General features: G+C 42.8%; 3 protein-coding genes across 3 annotated transcripts in view; all 3 read right to left on the bottom strand.

The window, feature by feature from the left end:
* The window catches only part of LOC311016215 (uncharacterized protein), a 180547-nt gene that overhangs the window by 53909 nt on the left and 105818 nt on the right, over positions 1-20820 (bottom strand). The window lies entirely within an intron of this gene.
* Positions 1-20820, bottom strand: part of LOC311016208 (uncharacterized protein) — a 250094-nt gene that overhangs the window by 140760 nt on the left and 88514 nt on the right. The window lies entirely within an intron of this gene.
* On the bottom strand, positions 1205-9620 carry LOC311015813 (NLR family CARD domain-containing protein 3-like; the record flags this gene model as incomplete). Its single annotated transcript, XM_084013256.1, has 5 exons — positions 1205-1316; positions 5097-5270; positions 7018-7191; positions 8355-8797; positions 9606-9620. The coding sequence occupies 5 exons, from the start codon at positions 9618-9620 to the stop codon at positions 1205-1207; spliced, it is 918 nt and encodes a 305-aa protein (XP_083869382.1).

The following is a 20820-nucleotide window of genomic DNA, read 5'->3' as shown; positions in this document are numbered from 1 at the left end:
GCTGAGGATATGAGACAAATCTGTCTGGATGATCTGGATATGACTGGTCGTCTGACACACGTGTCACCTTCCTGTTGGTGTCGTCCAGTTTGAGGTTTCTGCTGACTGTGTTTGTGTCCAGTTCCAGTTCACAGACATCTGATGGAGAGAACAAACACAATGCAGCTAAAGGTTATTGTTGGAGACAATTGGGTGTTTTTTGTTTGTGTTTTGAAAGCTTAATAAATATACTTTGGGTATTAGTATATGACATCACAAGGGGGCGGTAACTTGATGGTGATGGGTCACGTCATACATTTCATCGATAAATAGGACACCGGTGTGTAGTGGTGTGTGTTTTGTTGGATCGCAGAGAAAAACACAGTGTTGGGGAACTAGCAGGAGCAGATTCAGTTATTAATAGATCATTATTAATATCAATACTCAGTCTCAATATAAATGAGTTTGTACTCAAATGCCAATAATTAATAACTATTAGAATATGAGTACAAACAGTTGAAGGATTAGTGAATTCTTCACAGAGAAGAGGTTGATATCATTCATTCTTATACAACATTAATAAACACAGCAGTATGTTCATAAGGGGTTTATTAACAATAAACAAAGAAACATACACTAAGTCCAAGTGGCCTATCTAACTAAATAACTAACTAAATAAACTAAAGACCAACCTGTGGTCTGGTCTCTGGACTAATGTCAGCTACTATCTAGACCTCTGGGGGACCACAGACAGTCTCTGGTTCCTTCACATAGTCTGGTCTGGTCTCTGGACTAATGTGAGCTACTATCTAGACCTCTAGGGGACCACAGACAGTCTCTGGTTCCTCCACATAGTCTGGTCTCTGGACTAATGTGAGCTACTATCTAGACCTCTAGGGGACCACAGACCCAGGAGACAACATCTGGTTCCTCCATTTAGGATTCAGGGACGTCAGGACGACAGGAGGACGATCTCAACGCTGAGACGCTTTAGAGACACAGAGGAATTTATCTCTTGAGTTGAAATATTTAAACTCACACAAACACGACTACGTGAATGTTGCGTGTTTGTCTCCGTTGCCGTCCGGCAGGAATTGCCGTCCGTTTGTGTCTCTGCGTTGACTTTGTGTGTAATTGAAGGTGAAAATGTGGCGTTTGGTGTGAACACAACACGACATCTTTACAGCCACGAAGAAACAAACGCTGCATCCTGATAGAAACGTGATCATCGGATTTCAGTCATGAACACGTTCAAATCTGGAGCAGCTGAGTTACTGAAAACATACTCACACTTCATCACACCAGGTCTCAGTGTCTGCTGTCCCCCATGGTCCACCCTGCAGGAAGACATTCAAAGACCTCAATCAGGTCCACCATTAAACATGAACCCCAGTTCCTCAGTCAGAGACGGAGACACACACTGCATGAAAAGTCGGATTTTCGTCCCTGTAAACGCCCGAAAATCTCCCTAATTTTCGGGAGTTAACGACAATTTACAGGCTGCGAACGCCGCGTTCGTCTGTGCCGAAAATTGTCGGAAACGAACCACAGCGAAGGCTCTAATTAGCATATGAATAGCGGCGAAACCCCGCCTGGCCAGAGATGGCTTGAATATCCTCACTCAGGATTGGATGAAACCACTAGTTTTAAACAAGTATAATCGCTCGTGATTGGTTGGCAGATCTGGTCATTATAAATATAAAGCCAACCCACGTTGGTAGATCTGTCACTATTGGTCAACCTGATGAGTCATTATAAATGTAAACCCCACCCCCGTTGGCAGATGTGTTACTATTGGTCACACTGGGTCTTTTAAACAAGAATAATCACTAGTGATTGGTTAGCAGATCTATCACTATATCTATATATATATATACATATATATATATATACACATATATATATACATATATATATATACATATATATACACATTTATTTTTATTTATTTATATATTTATAAATATAAATATGAATGAATTTATTGAGGAAAGGAAAAATTGCCAGGAGGAAGTATTCAAAGAAAGAGCTTTATTGACAACACAACACACAAATGAACTGGCGACATTCTGTCCGAATTTGGTCAATTTTACAGCCGCCTGCTGTGCGTGGCCCTGTACTTGGGAGTCTTCTCTAATCGCGACTGTAGAGTCGCACAGAGCTCGGTGAGCTCCTGGCTACGAGAGGATGGAGGTCGCACAATCCATCCAGACACCCCGCCAACGACGCCGTCCTCCTCATCAGACATCATGTCTGTGGTGGCGCACTTCCAACGGTCCGCCTCATCGCCAGCAAGCACACTCCGTCTCGCTTCCAGCAGCTGTAAAACAATCAATAAAGACAATCAGTACTGCGCGATGCACTGCGCATGGACACAAAACATCTATTAATGCACCTGAAAATAGGTTTAGGTAGGTTTGGTCACATTGACCAAAGACGGATCTAATAAGTCTAATAAGTCTTACCCTCTTTCTCCTGGAACGACTCCGAGCTGACCTCTTCACAGCTTCCGCCTGCGATGCGAGATCAGGCTGTGTGTGTCTGAAGCTCCTGCGTACCGTTTCATAGTATGTCTTACAGGCAGCTGGAAAACAATTAAATGAGTGGTATGAATAAGAAAACTTAAGTCACAGTAAAATTAAAACAAGGAAGAAGAAAACAGTAAAAGTTACTTACACACAATGGCGTCACTATCAGCGTCATAGACTTGCGGACAAAGCTCCGAGCAAGTAAGAGGTCACAGCTTCGTTATGAGGCGAGGTTCGTCTGTGAAAACAAAATGAACAGTTAAGATCGGTATCTACTGTTAACGCATCTATTTCCTTATACAGCAGAATGAAAGCATATTCTTTAAATCGTACCCTTGCTCCGGTTCGTAGCGCCTACAATTCGTCTCCGAGTTGTGAAGACGGCGTACTGCTTCCTGTAAAGACCAACAACATACACTTAACAAAGCAACTTAACGTTACACTGGTTCCTCTCTCTTGTTCTTTTACAAGGCTACTATGCTACTTTTAGCTTGGACTATTAGCTTTTAAGCTACTTTTAGCTTGGGCTTGCTTTGCTAATTTTAGCTTAGCTAGCAGTCACCGAACATATTCTTACCGCAATCATCCCGAGAGTCTCCAGCAGTCCTGGGACATCCTGAGAGTCTCCAGCAGTCCTGGATATAAGAATTATAACATTTAAACCACATTTTCTTAAGTGAAGCCTCTCAGAGCAGCATTCCTGCTGCCGGTGAACGTGAACGTCTCCGCCTCGTTCCCCCCACTGAATGAGGCGCCCGGTGTCTGCATCAGTCCCTTTAACGGACAACGGTGCACGGCGTTATTAATCACCGTTAGTAAATATATAACCACGGTTTAACATAAGCACTATATTATTAGTTAACGTCGGTAAAAACGGCACATTTTCCGCTTCGCTTGCGCTCGCTAACCCCTAAATGGTAAATTAGCGTCAGTAGGCTAGCCGGCTGGAAGGACCTTCGATTCGTAACGTTAACGTACAATGCCAACAACAATAAAGTAAAGTTCATTATCAATACGATTTAAAAGTCAGCTGGAAACGTAGAAGTCATGTTACAGTATACTTACATGTGTACGCCGTTTGTGTCGGGCTCCTCGCCAGAATCACCGCAGTCGTCCGCCATTATCCAAAACTTGTGAAGTCAGACGAGCCGCAATGCATTTTGGGAAGTTGAGTAGATTTAGCAAGGTCCGCTGTACTCAGAAATTCTTGCCAATGCAGTATACATCCGGGCATTTCTCGCGTGTACAAATTCACATAATATTGTATGTGAACGCACTACGTACTCAAATTTACGTCACAATTAAGTACGAGTAGGACGTTAGTATGGCATTTCTAACACAGCCGAGATCTATGAACCCATCCTTGACCCTCTAGCAGAACTACGACCAGCCATTATAAAGCAGTTTATAGTTGTTAATGTTGTGTCAAAAGGTACTGCATTTAAACATGTTACTGCGCAAGTTTCCTGGCTTCATCCCCATCCGGACAGACATTTTTATGGAAAGCCAATAGAAGTTTGGAGCTTGCAGGGAACAGACACGTCATACCCAGCATCATTTCTGCCTGTTGAGCGCATTGCTGGGAGATGTGTGGTTAACACATCCACTGTGCATTTAAGCACAGAAAGGGTCACTGTAGTCATGCCACTATGCACAGTGGTTGAGCTCTAGGAGACTGTGATGTTGTTTGCATGAATGTACATTTTACCTTTGTGGCAAAGCCTGATTAAAAGTAATTGTTGAAGCAAATTGTTTTGTGTATCTTTGAATGAAGATGAAATTAAGTTATATCTTTGAATGAAGATGAAATGAAGTTAACACCTTTCAGAAAAATGTCACCTGGGGGAAAACTCCCCCTGCTACCCTGATTTGCATTTGTATAGCTCACAGCATTTTCATTTACATGTTAAAGCCTCCCCTAGGATTACGGGGAGGGGGGTCATGGGGGGACAACTGCCAAGCAAGGCCCACGTCAATTCCCGGCAATTTACGTCAGTTTTCGGTGTTTCCTGCAAATTGCCGTTTGCAGTCGTAAACCTGAACTTCCACGTCAATTTACAGGGCCGCTAACTGACGAAAATCCCACTTTTCATGCAGTGACAGTCTGGAGCTGTTGTCCATCTGTCCTCACCTGAGTGTCCAGTCTGATGTCTGTCCATCTGTCCTCACCTGAGTGTCCACTCTGATGTCTATCCATCTGTCCTCACCTGAGTGTCCAGTCTGATGTCTGTCCATCTGTCCTCACCTTAGAGTGTCCAGTCTGATGTCTGTCCATCTGTCCTCACCTGAGAGTGTCCAGTCTAATGTCTGTCCACCTGTCCTCACCTGAGAGTCCAGTCTAATGTCTGTCCATCTGTTCTCACCTGAGAGTGTCCAGTCTGATATCTGTGCTCACCTGAGCGTCCAGTCTAATGTCTGTCCATCTGTCCTTACCTGAGAGTGTCCAGTCTGATGTCTGTCCACCTGTCTTCACCTGAGTGTCCAGTCTGATGTCTGTCCACCTGTCCTCACCTGAGAGTGTCCAGTCTGATGTCTCTCCATCTGTCCTCACCTGAGTGTGTAGTCTGATGTCTGTCCACCTGTCCTCACCTGAGAGTGTCCAGTCTCCAGTGTGGACCCTCCAGTCCAGCAGACAGCAGATTGACTCCTGAGTCTCCTGGATGATTGTAGCTCAGGTCCAGCTGTCTCAGATAGGAGGGGTTGGAGTCCAGAGCTGAGGCCAGAGAAGAACAGCCGTCCTCTGTGATCAGACAACCTGACAGACTGAAGACACACACTACTGTCACTTCTGGGGACTTTACATAGACTTATGTCCATTTGTCCACTTTTTAAAATGAGAAAAAGTGATATTTGTCTTTTGTTGTGTTGATGTTGTACTGGGTGGGATAAGCGTGGCTGAGTGATGGACAGAGATGGACAGAGGAGGAAGTTAAAGAAAGACAAGAGACGAGCTGAAATGATTGAGAGAGAAATTGAAGCGTTAGAAAAGAGAAGAAACAACAGTTGAAACAGTCTATGTGGTCTGTCTTCAGACCTGGTGTGCCAACAAAGATCTGGAATTGATTTTAAACCATCGAGCAAAGAAAAAAGGCTGTAATTCAATAACACTTCAACAATGTTTATAGTTTTCATATTGAACTGGAGGAATTATGAATAACAAGTACTCTGATAATAACAGTAAAATACAAAACACAGCTTTGAAAATGTGCTTCTTAAGAGTCTCAGAACATATGAGGCATTCAGGTGTTCAACTGCCAGTTGGAAGAAAAGAGTCTGTCTTGATTCAAAGCTCTGTTCTCACTGTCAGCGTTCCTCTTTGAGAGCAGCCGTGTGAACTTATCTATCGGCTCTAGATTTCACCGACCTGACTGACGTTTATCACCTCCACTCTCTGATCCATCTGTCAGCTGTCAGTGAGTCTCCTCAGTTGTCACCATAGAAACGTCACTCACAGAAACTCCAGTTTGCACAGATTTGATTAAGTTCGGAGTTAACGTTTCACCCCGTTGCATTACTGGGTAATTTAGTGTTTGTGAGTAGCAACCAGTGAGATGATTTAGCCTCCAACCATCTGAACCAGTGTAGTGATGCTAACGCTGCAGCAGTAAAATGGAAACGCTCCATCATCATTTCATAATTCTCAATGATCTATCAGTTATGGGTCTGGGTCCAGATAGGACGGGGTCTGGGTCTGGATCTGGGCCAAGCTCCACCTCTTAGTGACCCTTGCTATAGAGCCTTTTACAGTCATTGTCATCATAAATGTGTGTGCACATGTTGGTGTTAAAATGGCGTTTTGTCTCCGCCGTGCAGACGAGTTAGAAGCTTTAAACTTTGAATTAAAACTGTCAGCAGCATCAAAATGTCTGGTTGGTTCATGTTCAGTTGTCAGAGTTGATATTCCAATCAGGCATCAACCTCTGGTTCAGAAAAGTGAAGTCAAGCCTGAAGGTCCTTAAAGCTGCATTCTCTCTGCTGGCCACTAGGGGGTGTTTTCATGAATAATATGTCTTCATTGCATCTGCATAGCTTTGAGTCTGCATGTGGGTCCTCCCTGCTGCTTCAGCCACCGTGACAAGAATATTAGTTCATTTCATATAAAACTCAATAAACTCAACTGTATAGAAAGTGGTTCAAACTGGCTCCACCTTGACAGCAGAGACAGTCTGGTGTTGTAGTTCAGGCTCACATGTTCATGGAGTGACGTTCACAAACGTAGACTGACGTTTGCAACAGCATTTATAAACACCAGGTGGATTTATAAAACTATTAAAACATGGAACGGCAGGGAAAAGATAAACAAGAGGTTTGGTTTTGATAAAAGTTTTGTTTTGTTCTTTTGCTGGCAAGTCGTTAGCAGCAGAAACAGTATTTCATCAGCCATGTAAACAGATTAGTAGCAGACGTGTCTTTTTAGGAATACGTGAATATAAATAACTGAATATTTGGTGCATGTAAACACATCATTGAAAGCTTCATAGGTAAACTTCTCAAAGTAGTTGAATCTGACCTGAGAGTTTCCAGTCGACAGTGTGGACTCTCCAGGCCAGCAGACAGCAGCTTCACTCCTGAATCCTGCAGGTCGTTGTTACTCAGGTCCAGGTCTCTTAGACTGGAGGACTGGGAGCTGAGAACTGAGGACAGACCTTCACAGCTTCTCTCTGAGAGGTTACAGCCACTGAGTCTGAAGAGGAATCAGAAATTAGTGATGAAACAATTACAAACAACTGTTCATCCCCTCAGGTTCTAACTGACATTATTATCATAATGAAGTTAAATGATGTTTAACATGTTTGTTCATCAGGTTATTGTTGCAGCTGGGTGGTGTATTAGGCTCCATGGTGAGGTTAACGTCACACTGTGCCATCTGTTTATTTCTGTCTGACTCTTCTTTCAAGACTCTCACTGACTCCGTTTCACCAATCAAACGCAGCCAGGCAGTCACATGACGGCACACAAACTCTCCAAGCCCGGTTATAGATAGAACTCTTTTAACGGTTTTTAATTCTAAATCCTTGTCATTCAGAGACAAATGTGCATAAATATGCAAGTGTATGTGCAATCATTTATGGAGGAGTCACAATATACCACCCACTTTTTGAAATCCCCCGACTTTTACCGTCTAAAGTCAGTGAATCTGTCGATCTTATTTAAGTTTCACTTTCAGTTGTGAATCAGTTCCTTTCTGAATGTTTCTGATGTGAGATTCTGTTTGTAGCTGCTCATCACGCAGATTCTTGTGGGTCGAGTCATTCTTAAGTCGACAAAACTCAGAGAAAAGTTAGAATAAATGTCTTCAACATGACTATCCATCACTGTGTGTGTGTGTGTGTGTGTGTGTGTGTGTGTATCTGTGTGTGTGTGTGTGTGTGTGTGTGTGTGTGTGTGTGTGTGTGTGTGTGTGTGTGTGTGTGTGTGTGTGTGTGTGTTTGTGTGTGTGTGTGTGTGTGTGTCGGTGAAACAGACAGAGAGACGCTGGATGAAGCGGTGAGCTGTGTTTTTTCTTTTCTTTCAGCTGAGGTAACAAACGCTTCATGTTAGAGAAAGCATTGGTTTTTATGTAACTGGGGGGGTTAGCTGCCCTTCCAACGTCTATGCCTCCTGGTAGTCTCTCAGATCACCAGGTGCGGGGCCACAATAATCAGAATTTACTCAGAAGTTACTCAGTACTCGAGTAGTTTTTTCACTAAATACTTTCTTACCTTTACTCTTCAGTAACTATTTGGAACTACTTTTTACTTCTTTACCTTTTGCAGTTGGGAAAACCAATCAAATGGTTCAGAATGCAGATAGAACCTTGTAATTCCAAGATGGTTTGTTGTTTTCTGAATGAAAAACTATATTTACAGAGCTTTGCTGGAGGCTTGGACCACCGGCAGCAGCCTCAGAAGAGCCTTCTCTGAAGCAGAGTATTCCTTCAGGTCAAACACGTCCAGATGTTTATCTGATGACAGTAAGATGAAGACCAGAGCTGACCACTGACCAGGAGACAGTTCATCGGAGGAGAGACGTCCTGAAGTCAGATACTGTTGGATCTCCTCCACCAGAGAACGATCATTCAGTTCATTCAGACAGTGGAACAGATTGATGCTTCTCTCTGGAGACAGATCCTCATCAACCTTCTCCTTGATGTACTGGACTGTTTCCTGATTGGTCTGTGAGCTACTTCCTGTCTGTGTCAGCAGACCTCGTAGGTGTTTCTGATTGGTCTCTAGTGACAGACCCAGAAGGAAACGGAGGAACAGGTCCAGGTGTCCGTTTGGACTCTGTAAAGCCTTGTTCACAGCTCTCTGGTGCAGATGTTTTAGTTTAGGTTTGTGTCTGGAGACTTTAGACCACCAGGAGGTTGTTGGTTCTTCTGCCATCAGATTGACACCAGAGTTGATGAAGGTCAGATGGACATGAAGAGCAGCCAGAAACTCCTGAACACTCAGATGGACGAAGCAGAACACCTGGTCCTGGTACAGTCCTCTCTCCTCTCTGAAGACCTGTGTGAACACTCCTGAGTACACTGAGGCTGCTTTGATATCGATGCCACACTCTTTCAGGTCAGTTAGTGGATCCTACAGACCCTTTTACAGTCTATGAACAAGGCATGTGTTAGAGCCATGTATTCCTATAGTCCTCAGTAGTAGTGTCTTCATGAGCTTCTTTCATGATTAAATCAGAAGTATTGGTGACAAAATCAATCAGGTGCACCTGATGAAGCCAACAGAAGTAAAATAAAAGACATTTACAAGACAAATAGAACTGGAAGGATATATAACCCTTTGAACTGCAGCTGTAAAGCTCAGTGAGTCAGTCTAGAAATAAAGAGCCTCTTGTATCGCCTCAATGTGCCGTTTTGGTTTTGAAAGGAAAATTCACCAGAATGAGATTTTTAAGGCAACAAAACAGAAACACTGACCTCTGGTGGCGTCTGCTGGTCACTACAACACATCACAATATAGCATCATAGAAAGAGACAGTATTAATGACGGTGTTGAAAATAGTATAGTATTGGGATTTCTAAATATCCTGGTATACCGTAATCCTCCACGCTGAGACGCAACCATTGAAAACATGGAGGTGTCTTCGTAGAAGCCTGTTTTTAAATACATTTTTTCTTTTCATCTACCAACACTGGAGTTATATGAGCTGAATGTCACCAGTTAACACGGTCACTGGGTGAAGTGAAACACCTGTTCCTCTGAAACGGTCGTGATCCTGTCTAAACTCTGTAGAACTTGAGTCTGTTGGAATATCGATTCTGACAACCGAACACGTAACAAGCAGACATTTAGATGCTACTAACAGTTTAAATTCACTGTTTAAAGCTTCTAACTCGTCTGGATGGTTGAAGCAAAACGACATAAACGTTGACATCATGCGTACGCATATTTATGATGACATCAGCTGTAATCGGGTCTGTAGACAACCAGAGAACCTAAACATTGAAGTTGTGTGCAGCCTATTAGGAGAAATATGAAGTTCTTCATGTTGAATCCTTCTCTTCTTTCCACCATGTTAAATCTGTTAAAATCCTCTTACTGATCTGCAGACAGTCAGCCAGCTCCTCCTGCTTCATTCTCCTCAGGAAGTCCACTGTGATCTTCTGAAACGCCGCTCTGCTGCTCCTCTGGTCTTGTACATGTACTCACCATAAATATGGAGTCCAGGTCTGTTTGATGTTGCTGGGTCAACGGAACCTCTGAGATCTGCTGAACTCTGTGGAGAAAACCAAGTTTAAAGAGTCACTAAACCACAGACTGGAGATCAGAAGTGGACGTCGTCATGGCGACATCGCCTGTTGGTTGTGGACTACGGTTTTGAAGCCTCGGATTCTGATGAACACAAGTGGCAGAGCGGCACCCAGAGCAGCAACCTTACTGGGTCTGGATCCATGTGGATTCTGGTGTGAAGCTGCTAACAAAGTTAGCTTCATAATTCAAGGTCAACTTTACAGCTAAGTGTTAAAGTCATCTTAGTAGCTAACTGCATTGGTAGCGTGGTAGCAGCCTGTCAATCAGCAGGTAAGCCCCGCCCCCTAAAGCAACCCCTGCTTATAGGGTCATTCCATGTGAAAACAGCCAAAATCGGGGTATCATGTACATGACACCTCTCAGATTTAGCTGAAAAGCGGTGAAAACATGCCTTATGTTACCAAACAAGGGAATCTGAAGTTTCAGGTCAATATCTCAAACGGTTTGCCCGTGGCGTCCATTTGAATTTCAAGTGCCACACCCCTTTTTGACACATTGGAATTTCGCATTTCATTTGTTGGCATTTTTGGAGGCCCATAACTTCTGTTCTAATACTTTTTTTTTGTGATCAACTTTTTTTTTATTGAAGATGCACAATATATATATGTTTACATAGTATACATGTTTACATAGTATACATACATCCCCCCCCCCCCCCCCCCTCAGTAGGTGCAAAAAGAACAGAGACACATATATTCAGGGCAGTAATAATGTTGAAAATTGTGTACATTTATACAACATTTAACCCCCCCTCCCCCCCATACACACACAACCCTCCCTCCCCCAGGCGACTCCGTGTGAACCTCCCACCCAGGATCTCTCCCGAAATGAATAAATAAATGAAATAAAATAAAATATACAAAATAAATTATGGATTCAAAATAAAATTCAAGATCGGCCGTGCTGCACCCTTTCTTTAACTAACTTGTGTGCTGCCTCCCAGCCCTGCAAAGTCTTATGGCTGGCACCGTGCATACGGGCAACAGACCATTCCATCAGGACAATTTCGAGAAATGAGTTGGCCCATTGCTGCCAGGCCAAGGAATGTGGCGGTTGCCACCTAAGGGCCAGCATTTTCTTGGCAGCTGTGAGACCGGCCCATAGCATGCGTCTATGTTGCAGGGACAAATTTAAAGAAGAGTCATCATTAAGCAAAAGTAAGGCTGGGGAGACTGGGATCTTAATCTTGATAATATCACTTAAAGTGAGAGATATTTCTTTCCAGAATCCAACCACACCGGGGCACTCCCAATAAACATGCAAAAACGACCCCTGGACATTAAGTGAACACAGATCACAATTCGGGGATGTGGCAATCTTCATAGCATAACGTCTTCTGGGGGTGAGATACATCCTGTGAACATATTTATAATGTATTAACTGGTGGTTGGGGTTTTTAGAAGTGCCACTAAGGTTTTTCCACACTGTATCCCAGCAAATCTCTCTGTCATTAACTTCATTTAAATCTCTATTCCAAATACCCTCTACTGGTAAGGATTTATAGGGTCCAGAGAGGAATTTGTAAAGTTTAGAAACCATTCCCCGTGTAGGTCCTACAGAGGCAAGCAACTTACGTAGAGGGTGTGTGGGGAGAGCTACTCCCCACGGGACACCATATGCCCGCATAGCTGATCTTAATTGCATATAGAAGAAAAAGGATGAACCTGGAAGATTAAATTCTGCTTGCAGATCGTTAAAAGCTCGTAAACCATGGGCGTTATATAGATCCTTTAGTATGTTCACTCCTCTATTCTTCCAATGCGGAAATGAAAAGGGTATATTACCAGTAAGAAGTGAGAAATTATTGAAAATCGGTGTGTGACTATGCCATTTATGATCAGCACCAACATGCCTCATTGCAGTACGGTAAGATGCAAGTAAAAATGAAATAACAGGGCCTAAACGTAATTTGGCTTTTTTCAATGGTATGTTAGCATACACCAAGTCTTGCAACCTGTGGGGTAGAGCAATATTCTCCTCAATTGGTCTCCAAGAAACAGCGGAACTCGGGTTAAACCATGTAGATAGAGGGCGTAGCACATAGGACCAGAAATAGATTTTAAAATCTGGCAGAGCTAGCCCCCCTTGATTCTTGTCTCGCTGAAGAGTCGTGAGTTTTATGCGAGGCCTTTTCCCTTTCCATATAAACTTAGAGACTAATGACTGGAGTTTATCCCAGTAACCCAAAGGGGGAGCGAGAGGGATCATGGAGGAGTAAAAATTAACACGAGGAAGTATGTCCATTTTAACTATTGCTATTCGGGCTTGAAGAGAATTTGGAAGATTCGACCAGCGCTCAAAGTCCCTCTCGGTCTGGCTATATATACCTTGAACATTTTTTATTGCTATGGACGATGTGGAGGGAAAAATTTGAATTCCAAGATATTTAAAGCTTTTGACTACTGGTATATGGGAGGGCAGGGGAACCTGATGTGCAGCTGAATTTAAATGCATCAGAGCTGACTTATTCCAGTTAATTTTGTATCCAGAGAGTGAGCTGAACATATCAAAGGAGGAAAGCAAATGTGGAATTGAGGAACCTGCACTGCCAACATAAAGAAGAATGTCATCAGCGTATAAGGAAATACGATGCTCTGTGTTACAGAAAGTGATGGAATGTACTGATGGATGCTGTCTTATTTTCTGAGCCAACGGCTCGAGGGAAAGAGCGAAAAGTAGGGGTGAAAGGGGGCAGCCCTGGCGAGTGCCCCTCAATATTGGGAACTGGGCAGAGCAGACATGACCTGTGCAGACCATTGCTGAGGGGTTTGCGTATAAAACCTTAACCATATTGATGAAATGCAAACCTAACCCAAATCTGTCCAACGTTGTCCAAAGATATTCCCATTCTAACCGGTCAAACGCTTTTTCAGCGTCCAACGATAGGACCGAGCAAGAAGAATCGATACTACTAGATGCATGAATGATGTGTAACAAGCGACGGACATTATCAGATGCTAGACGAGTTCTAATAAAACCAGTTTGGTCATTGTGTATGAGCTTTGTAAGATGTGTTTCTAACCGGGTTGCAAGTACTTTAGCATATAGTTTAACATCCCCATTCAGGAGGGAAAGAGGTCTGTAATTACCACATTTAGTTAAATCCTTGTTCGGTTTGGGCAGGACTGTAATTATAGCAGTATTAGTGCTAGAATTAAACGCACCCTTATCAATGGCCATATTAATCATATCCAATAGTGGTTTGCCCAAGATGTCCCAGAAAGTAAGGTACAGCTCCGGTGGAATTCCATCCCACCCTGGGGATTTGCCCTTTTTCATATTAACGAGAGCCTTCCTCAACTCTTCTAGCGAAATGGGGGTATTGAGTGATTCTGATTCGTTATCGGACAGGGAAGGTAGATTGAGATCCTGAAAAAAGTCTGCACACGCCTGCATATCAAGGGAAATTTCGGATTTATAAAGAGATGAGTAGAAAGATTTAAACTCAGAGTTGATGTCAAGTGGATTGCTCAGGGTGCGACTAGGTGTTTCAATGGCTGTAATATTTGAATATTTTTCATGGGTTTTCAGTCTTAAAGCTAAAAGGTGGCTTGGTCTGGCATCATTGAAATAATATGTTCTTCTGGTTCTGTGCATCAAGAACTCTGCCCTACGTCTTAACAAAGAATTCAATTCAGTTCTTGTCACAGCTATTCTGCCTTGTACTGCATCAGAATATGTGGCTTGTTGTTGCACCTCTAGCTCAGCGAGCGCATTCTCCAGTTCAGTTATCTTGTTCAGTCTGCTCTTATTAAGGTGGGATGAAAATGAGATTGAGGAGTCCCTAATACAGCCCTTTATAGCATCCCATAAAAATCTAGGATCATCTACTGAGCCTGCATTAACATCTATAAAAATGTTTAGCTTCTCCTTCAGAAAAGTGCAAAAATCATCATTTTTGAGAAGTGAGATGTTGAATCCTTCTCTTCTTTCCACCATGTTAAATCTGTTAAAATCCTCTTACTGATCTGCAGACAGTCAGCCAGCTCCTCCTGCTTCATTCTCCTCAGGAAGTCCACTGTGATCTTCTGAAACGCCGCTCTGCTGCTCCTCTGGTCTTGTACATGTACTCACCATAAATATGGAGTCCAGGTCTGTTTGATGTTGCTGGGTCAACGGAACCTCTGAGATCTGCTGAACTCTGTGGAGAAAACCAAGTTTAAAGAGTCACTAAACCACAGACTGGAGATCAGAAGTGGACGTCGTCATGGCGACATCGCCTGTTGGTTGTGGACTACGGTTTTGAAGCCTCGGATTCTGATGAACACAAGTGGCAGAGCGGCACCCAGAGCAGCAACCTAACTGGGTCTGGATCCATGTGGATTCTGGTGTGAAGCTGCTAACAAAGTTAGCTTCATAATTCAAGGTCAACTTTACAGCTAAGTGTTAAAGTCATCTTAGTAGCTAACTGCATTGGTAGCGTGGTAGCAGCCTGTCAATCAGCAGGTAAGCCCCGCCCCCTAAAGCAACCCCTGCTTATAGGGTCATTCCATGTGAAAACAGCCAAAATCGGGGTATCATGTACATGACACCTCTCAGATTTAGCTGAAAAGCGGTGAAAACATGCCTTATGTTACCAAACAAGGGAATCTGAAGTTTCAGGTCAATATCTCAAACGGTTTGCCCGTGGCGTCCATTTGAATTTCAAGTGCCACACCCCTTTTTGACACATTGGAATTTCGCATTTCATTTGTTGGCATTTTTGGAGGCCCATAACTTCTGTTCTAATACTTTTTTTTTGTGATCAACTTTTTTTTTATTGAAGATGCACAATATATATATGTTTACATAGTATACATGTTTACATAGTATACATACATCCCCCCCCCCCCCCCCCCCCCCCTCAGTAGGTGCAAAAATAACAGAGACACATATATTCAGGGCAGTAATAATGTTGAAAATTGTGTACATTTATACAACATTTAACCCCCCCTCCCCCCCATACACACACAACCCTCCCTCCCCCAGGCGACTCCGTGTGAACCTCCCACCCAGGATCTCTCCCGAAATGAATAAATAAATGAAATAAAATAAAATATACAAAATAAATTCATCCATCCATCCATTTTCTACCGCTTATCCTGTATTTAGGGTCACGGGGGGGCTGGAGCCGATCCCAGCTGTCATTGGGCGAAGGCAGGGTACACCCTGGACAGGACGCCAGTCTATCACAGGGAGACATGTAGAGACAAACAACCATTCACGCTCACATTCACACCTACGGGCAATTTAGAGTCACCAATGAACCTATCCCCATCCTGCATGTCTTTGGACTGTGGGAGGAAGCCGGAGAACCCGGAGAGAACCCACGCTTACACGGATTCAAAATAAAATTCAAGATCGGCCGTGCTGCACCCTTTCTTTAACTAACTTGTGTGCTGCCTCCCAGCCCTGCAAAGTCTTATGGCTGGCACCGTGCATACGGGCAACAGACCATTCCATCAGGACAATTTCGAGAAATGAGTTGGCCCATTGCTGCCAGGCCAAGGAATGTGGCGGTTGCCACCTAAGGGCCAGCATTTTCTTGGCAGCTGTGAGACCGGCCCATAGCATGCGTCTATGTTGCAGGGACAAATTTAAAGAAGAGTCATCATTAAGCAAAAGTAAGGCTGGGGAGACTGGGATCTTAATCTTGATAATATCACTTAAAGTGAGAGATATTTCTTTCCAGAATCCAACCACACCGGGGCACTCCCAATAAACATGCAAAAACGACCCCTGGACATTAAGTGAACACAGATCACAATTCGGGGATGTGGCAATCTTCATAGCATAACGTCTTCTGGGGGTGAGATACATCCTGTGAACATATTTATAATGTATTAACTGGTGGTTGGGGTTTTTAGAAGTGCCACTAAGGTTTTTCCACACTGTATCCCAGCAAATCTCTCTGTCATTAACTTCATTTAAATCTCTATTCCAAATACCCTCTACTGGTAAGGATTTATAGGGTCCAGAGAGGAATTTGTAAAGTTTAGAAACCATTCCCCGTGTAGGTCCTACAGAGGCAAGCAACTTACGTAGAGGGTGTGTGGGGAGAGCTACTCCCCACGGGACACCATATGCCCGCATAGCTGATCTTAATTGCATATAGAAGAAAAAGGATGAACCTGGAAGATTAAATTCTGCTTGCAGATCGTTAAAAGCTCGTAAACCATGGGCGTTATATAGATCCTTTAGTATGTTCACTCCTCTATTCTTCCAATGCGGAAATGAAAAGGGTATATTACCAGTAAGAAGTGAGAAATTATTGAAAATCGGTGTGTGACTATGCCATTTATGATCAGCACCAACATGCCTCATTGCAGTACGGTAAGATGCAAGTAAAAATCAAATAACAGGGCCTAAACGTAATTTGGCTTTTTTCAATGGTATGTTAGCATACACCAAGTCTTGAAACCTGTGGGGTAGAGCAATATTCTCCTCAATTGGCCTCCAAGAAACAGCGGAACTCGGGTTAAACCATGTAGATAGAGGGCGTAGCACATAGGACCAGAAATAGATTTTAAAATCTGGCAGAGCTAGCCCCCCTTGATTCTTGTCTCGCTGAAGAGTCGTGAGTTTTATGCGAGGCCTTTTCCCTTTCCATATAAACTTAGAGACTAATGACTGGAGTTTATCCCAGTAACCCAAAGGGGGAGCGAGAGGGATCATGGAGGAGTAAAAATTAACACGAGGAAGTATGTCCATTTTAACTATTGCTATTCGGGCTTGAAGAGAATTTGGAAGATTCGACCAGCGCTCAAAGTCCCTCTCGGTCTGGCTATATATACCTTGAAAATTTTTTATTGCTATGGACGATGTGGAGGGAAAAATTTGAATTCCAAGATATTTAAAGCTTTTGACTACTGGTATATGGGAGGGCAGGGGAACCTGATGTGCAGCTGAATTTAAATGCATCAGAGCTGACTTATTCCAGTTAATTTTGTATCCAGAGAGTGAGCTGAACATATCAAAGGAGGAAAGCAAATGTGGAATTGAGGAACCTGCACTGCCAACATAAAGAAGAATGTCATCAGCGTATAAGGAAATACGATGCTCTGTGTTACAGAAAGTGATGGAATGTACTGATGGATGCTGTCTTATTTTCTGAGCCAACGGCTCGAGGGAAAGAGCGAAAAGTAGGGGTGAAAGGGGGCAGCCCTGGCGAGTACCCCTCAATATTGGGAACTGGGCAGAGAAGACATGACCTGTGCAGACCATTGCTGAGGGGTTTGCGTATAAAACCTTAACCATATTGATGAAATGCAAACCTAACCCAAATCTGTCCAACGTTGTCCAAAGATATTCCCATTCTAACCGGTCAAACGCTTTTTCAGCGTCCAACGATAGGACCGAGCAAGAAGAATCGATACTACTAGATGCATGAATGATGTGTAACAAGCGACGGACATTATCAGATGCTAGACGAGTTCTAATAAAACCAGTTTGGTCATTGTGTATGAGCTTTGTAAGATGTGTTTCTAACCGGGTTGCAAGTACTTTAGCATATAGTTTAACATCCCCATTCAGGAGGGAAAGAGGTCTGTAATTACCACATTTAGTTAAATCCTTGTTCGGTTTGGGCAGGACTGTAATTATAGCAGTATTAGTGCTAGAATTAAACGCACCCTTATCAATGGCCATATTAATCATATCCAATAGTGGTTTGCCCAAGATGTCCCAGAAAGTAAGGTACAGCTCCGGTGGAATTCCATCCCACCCTGGGGATTTGCCCTTTTTCATATTAACGAGAGCCTTCCTCAACTCTTCTAGCGAAATGGGGGTATTGAGTGATTCTGATTCGTTATCGGACAGGGAAGGTAGATTGAGATCCTGAAAAAAGTCTGCACACGCCTGCATATCAAGGGAAATTTCGGATTTATAAAGAGATGAGTAGAAAGATTTAAACTCAGAGTTGATGTCAAGTGGATTGCTCAGGGTGCGACTAGGTGTTTCAATGGCTGTAATATTTGAATATTTTTCATGGGTTTTCAGTCTTAAAGCTAAAAGGTGGCTTGGTCTGGCATCATTGAAATAATATGTTCTTCTGGTTCTGTGCATCAAGAACTCTGCCCTACGTCTTAACAAAGAATTCAATTCAGTTCTTGTCACAGCTATTCTGCCTTGTACTGCATCAGAATATGTGGCTTGTTGTTGCACCTCTAGCTCAGCGAGCGCATTCTCCAGTTCAGTTATCTTGTTCAGTCTGCTCTTATTAAGGTGGGATGAAAATGAGATTGAGGAGTCCCTAATACAGCCCTTTATAGCATCCCATAAAAATCTAGGATCATCTACTGAGCCTGCATTAACATCTATAAAAATGTTTAGCTTCTCCTTCAGAAAAGTGCAAAAATCATCATTTTTGAGAAGTGAGATGTTGAACCGCCAACGTGGAGCTCTAGGTGGTGTACCTAGGAGTGTGAAGCGCGCTGCAACAATGCTATGATCTGATAAAGAACAAGGCTTAATAACAACATCATGTATTTCAGAAAGGGAAGTAGCTGAAGTTAATATATAATCTATTCTGGAGAAGCTCTGATGCCTAGCTGAATAAAAAGTGTACTGTTTGGATGTGGGGTTGATAGAGCGGTACAAGTCTGTTAGGCTAAGTGCTGACAGAAAGTTCTGAAAGTCTTTTGATGCTTGCAACTGAGTGGCTGTGGAGCGCTGAGTAGATTTGTCCAATATCACATTTGCATAGCAGTTCATGTCAGCACCGAGAATAAGCGAGAAGTCTTGTAGTTGCACTAAGACTTCTGTTAACCTGGGAAAGAAATCTGGTTCATATTGGGATGGAGCATAAACTGATATAAAAGCAAATTTGCGTCCAGATATAATAGACTTAATGTAAGAGATCCTACCATCCTCACTACCAAATTGTCCAAGTACAGTTATTGAGAGGTTACGTCTCAGTACCACCAGAGACCCCCTAGTTTTGGTGTCTAGTGATGCAGAGGCGGCTACATGATAGTGTTTATTTGAAAATCTGCGGACATCTATAGTTCTTAAGTGGGACTCCTGTATAAAGGCAACGTCCACATGTTGTCTACGTAACAGGTCTAAGCAGGCTGTGCGCTTAATTTGACCATTCAGGCCATTTACATTCCAGCTGATTACATGCATACTACTCATAGTAACCAATGGAGGCTAATACCGTGATACAAGATGCAGAGTAGAAACAACCTATGTTGCAGTTGACCGACCAAAATGTAAAATTAAAGTGTTGAGAGAGATCCATCCCACCCCAAAATCCCTGTCGCCATGAACCCGCCACCCTCAAAAGAACAAGAGAGGGCAAAAACACAAACGCCCACAAAAATGTAAAAATATAAAAAAAACAATAGCAAAATTTGACTCCTCCTGGGGAGCCTGACTTCCCCTCAATGTTGGACCTGTGATCCTCGAGAGGCATGTTTCTTCCCAGCTCGCGCACAGGTCCCCCCCGCCCGATAACAATTACAGTTATATCATATCATATCACAGTAGTGATCATAACGATTGTAACTGAGCTACCCAGAATGTCTTCTGTTCTAATACTGATAGAAGGCTGAGAATTGCTCTCTTAGTTCATTGTAATGTGTACTTCACAATTCTACAGGCAGAATCAACATTCCTTACTGTTTGGGTGAGAGGTGGGTCACCAAAGTCCAATTTTTTTTGACGGCCAAAATTATTTTTCACTTTTTGGGTGCTCCTAGCACCACGATGAATGATCACATTTATTCTAAACAGGATTATTTGTTATATTTGGGACCTTTGCTCTTGCCAAAATTAATGTGAAGGGTATGGTACCACTGGTGGGGGTTTTATGGGGGTCCAAAAACCCTCCCGGGCAGAGGTGACTCTTTTGGAACCCCATATTTGGACCCCCAAATGACCACGTGGGCACTTGATGATCCTAATGGGATTTATACCAGATAAAGATACAAATTTGTTCTTTCTTTTAATGAAATAAAACCTTTGACTATGAAGCTCCTTGATATGAATTTTATTCGTCAAAATGCACCATTTTGGACTTTTTTTTCCAGAAGTCTGGAATGTAGATCAGGGAGAATTTAGTGATGATAAAGCATGAAAATAGTGGAAATAACTCAGTATTATGCTCAGTGATGGCAAACAATTAAATATTTAGACTGCTGGCCATTCATTTCCTGAAAATCACAAATTAACCCCTTATCCCCGATGAAAGAGACCTGCCTGTGACAAGCGACTTGCAGCATGAGCAAGTCTGCAGGCCACTGATGCAAACCACATTCTGACACCAATGGAGATGTTTCAATGGGCAAAAGAAAACATTAAGAACATTACATTCTTCTTTGTTAGTGCAGAAAATATTAAAAAACACGAGGAAACGTACAAATTGGAGAGACATTACGCCTTGGCCAAAACGTTCAGTGGAACACGATCGCATCATTGCTTTATACCAATTTCCAAAAATAAGATACGGATGAAAAGAATATCACAGGATACAATATTCACAGATGTCGATACAGGACAACAATCAGATTCAGAACACTTGGATACAGAACACCCGGAGGCAGAACACTCGCAGTCAGATCAGCCACAAAACTACATTTTCCAGGCAGGAA

Source organism: Eutrigla gurnardus (genome assembly GCF_963514095.1).
Source record: "Eutrigla gurnardus genome assembly, chromosome: 7".
NCBI lineage: Eukaryota > Metazoa > Chordata > Actinopteri > Perciformes > Triglidae > Eutrigla > Eutrigla gurnardus.
Note: the sequence above shows the minus strand (reverse complement) of the source record. Positions and strands in the feature narration are given on the sequence as shown.